This window comes from Nicotiana tomentosiformis, chromosome 3 (genome assembly GCF_000390325.3).
Source record: "Nicotiana tomentosiformis chromosome 3, ASM39032v3, whole genome shotgun sequence".
In the NCBI taxonomy this organism is placed as follows: Eukaryota; Viridiplantae; Streptophyta; class Magnoliopsida; order Solanales; family Solanaceae; genus Nicotiana; species Nicotiana tomentosiformis.
Window position 1 is genome coordinate 49,882,046 of NC_090814.1, and position 3,255 is coordinate 49,885,300.

Consider the following 3,255-nt stretch of genomic DNA (forward strand, 5'->3'; position numbering starts at 1 on the left):
GTCATAAAACTAGTTGTAATAAAAATATAATATAGTACAATCATCTATTTTGACCTTGCTTATGAAGCCTATTCAATTTTATATGATTGTACCACATTATACTTTATTATAGTTAGTGTATATATTAACACTTTAATTTATAAATTTAGTTTAGTGTAAATATTAAATGTGCATGTTTTTTTTTTCCAAATAAACTCCCGTTTCGTGTTTCTTTGCAAAATGAGTAAGAGTCATTTCCCATTTTAATTTGTTTTTGAAATATTACTCTGTCCTCATCAATTAAGCCTCATTTGATTAATGCAATCTTCTCTTACCTAGTTTACTAAACTTATTCCTAAATATTACGTAGTAAGTATGTTTTAGTGCATCTGATTTCGTACTTCATGAGTTTATAACCACGTGCCCCATCCAATATAGAGACACCTATATTCCTTTTCTTGATTCTGGTTGTTTCTATTTGCAATATGACTATACCTCTTAGCTAACTTGAGCAACTCATAAACTAATGGTAAAAGAGAGGTATATATATAGATTGAAAAAGAAAAAGGAAGCACAACATTCATCGACGAGGTGCAATGTATGCAAATTAACCCAACGTGATGCCTACATAACGAATAACTTGAAAACAAAAACTGGCAAACCAAAAAGCCTCCACAAAAGGACAGAGCTTCTTTGGATCTTAGTCTTTAATTGAATATAGACAAAAACCTCGAACTCCACAATGGATGAAACCCCCATTCTAATTTCCCATGTCTTGCCATGCATATTTTGAGATTGCCAAGTGTCCCTTCTCACCCAAAAGAGAAACCCCTCATTCTTAAATTCTCTTCTTGTTTGGAAGCAAAGTCACATGCACATAATTGTCACAGTGATGCCACGAATCTCAAAAGGTTCCAAGTGTTGTGACTTCACAAGAACTCCATTTTCCCCCTTAACCTATAAATAGATTGACTTTAATTCGATGTGCCACTAATCTCACTCCTCGATCGAGAGCTGCCTAAGCTGGTTTTTCTTCACGTAATGGAGTGGTCTCCTCAACAAGCCATGGAAGCTTACTTGGATACGCTTCAATTGGTATGTTATCCAATCTTGCCCGTCGTGATTTCCTTTTTTTAAGTTATTTGATTTAGGTTGCGTATAGAGATAAGGTTATTGCTCTATTTTGTTCGTAATTGTCATATATCAGGCAAGCTTGTTATGAAGAGTTAATTACTTGTGGATAAATTTAATATAACGTTGTAAAAGAACCTTTTACTCACTATGCCGATCACCTAATACAAATAACTACACGCGCATAACTATGCATTAAAACTCTATAAGTAATTGCATTTCTGGCTTATAATTAAATGATTCCACTTCCAACCAAGAGGTTGTGAGTTCGAGTCATCCCAAGAGTAAGGTGGGGAGTTTTTGGAGGGAGGGAGCCGAGGGTCTATCGGAAACAGCATCTCTATCCTAAGGTAGGGGTAAGGTCTGCGTACACACTACCCTCTCAGATCCCACTAGTGGGATTATACTGGGTTGTTGTTGTTGTTGCTGCTTATAGTTAAATGCTTGTTGTAGATATATAACATAACGTTGTAAAAGAGCCTATACACAAAGATCTATTACACAATCTAGCAGATCGATTATCTGAAAGATAATTAGATGTGCTAAGTATCCATTAAATTGAAATCAGTAAATTGAAAAATAAAGTAGGTGGTATGCTCAATATGTTAAAATATATTGATATGTATCTATACTGATGTACATAAGTAAAATTCTATTTTATTTTTATTTTTTTGGCTGTCTTAAAACTTTTCTCTCATTTGGCGAGCGTTCACTCATGATAATTCTATTATTGTCTTGACCTTGTTTTTCAGTCTAAAACCCTTCATCGTCAAGACTGCACCAATATTAAAGCCACAGAGCGCATAGAACCAGAATGTGTGGAGTTCATATCAGCTTTAGCAGCCGGAAATCGATCAAAAGTAATTTTAGAAATCAGCACAGAAGGCCTAAGTCCCTTCACAATCGCCCTTGCCGTGGCGGCGAAGCTAACCGGCGGCCGGCTAGTCTGCGTTCTCCCCCACCACCGCGAAGACATGATCATAAAAAGTAACAACTTTGAGTTAAAACCACATCATGAAGAACTCAAAAATGTGATTGAGTTTGTAGTTGGGAAGAACCCTAATGAAGTCATCAAAAAGTTCAAGAAAGTTGACTTTTTAGTGATTGATTGTAAATTTGGAGACCATTTAAAGGTATGGAAGAATAATCTTGAAGTGAATCCAAAAGGGTGTGTGGTTGTAACGAGAAATAATGATGTTTTTGGAAGTACAAGAAAGGTTTGTTTTGGTGAAATCTTGAAAGGCAAGAAAGGGATCGAGTGTGTCACTATGCCTATAGGAGAAGGTATAGAGTTGACAAAGATTAAATCTTCTTCTTGCAAGAAAGAGAGTAGAAGATGCAAGAGATTTCATGTTACATTTGAGAATTGAACTTTTTGTGGTTAAACTAGATACCAGGAGATGTAAAATGGTGTATATAGATATGTATTTACGAAATAATACAAGTTTGATTGTCGTTACTTGCGGATCTAATTATTTTTTTGATATCGAAGATGGTAAAAGAAAAGAAAGGAAACGCATGCACTCTCCATATTCTTTCAATTATTTTTTTGCTATTGAAGATGGCAAAAGAAAAGAAAGGAAATGCATGCACTCTCCATATTCTTTCTTTTTCATTACTAATATTAGGCCCCGATGAAACAAGAAAATGAGAGATCATAAATCTGATGTGGAGCTTGTTAAATTGGGGCATTTGCATAATATCCATTTTTGGGCAACCATTGAACTTTTACCCTACAAAACTTTGCAAAGTTCACCCGCTCAGATATGAAGTTTACTATCTCTATTTAAATCTTAAAAATAAATCTCATCTTCTGGATAGAGTATAAAATAAAGTAGTAGGAAATGAAAGCATTGTTATCCAGCGGAGGGCAGCTTATTTTGCAAGCATGTTCTTTTCTCGATGCATATACACCTTCTTACAGGGATTCCAGTTTCAAAGGGAGTTTTTGAAGTTCTCCTATCTTTCAATTGCAACTTCAATGTAACTTCGATGCAACTTCAGAAATCAAATCAAATTTGAAGTTCTCCTATCTTTCAACAGCAACTTCAGAAATTTAAATCTTAAGTAGTTCAAGCTCTTCAAAGCAACTTCAGATTTCGAATCTGAAGTTCTTCTATCTTTCAGTTGCAACTTCAGAAATTC

General features: G+C 34.8%; 1 protein-coding gene across 1 annotated transcript; it reads left to right on the forward strand.

The window, feature by feature from the left end:
- Window positions 1-866: 866 nt before the first annotated feature.
- Window positions 867-2,569, forward strand: LOC104084506 (uncharacterized). Its single transcript, XM_009588391.4, has 2 exons — window positions 867-1,074; window positions 1,863-2,569. Exons 1-2 carry the CDS (start codon window positions 1,021-1,023, stop codon window positions 2,478-2,480), a joined length of 672 nt encoding a protein of 223 aa, XP_009586686.1. The 5' UTR covers window positions 867-1,020; the 3' UTR covers window positions 2,481-2,569.
- Window positions 2,570-3,255: the final 686 nt, after the last annotated feature.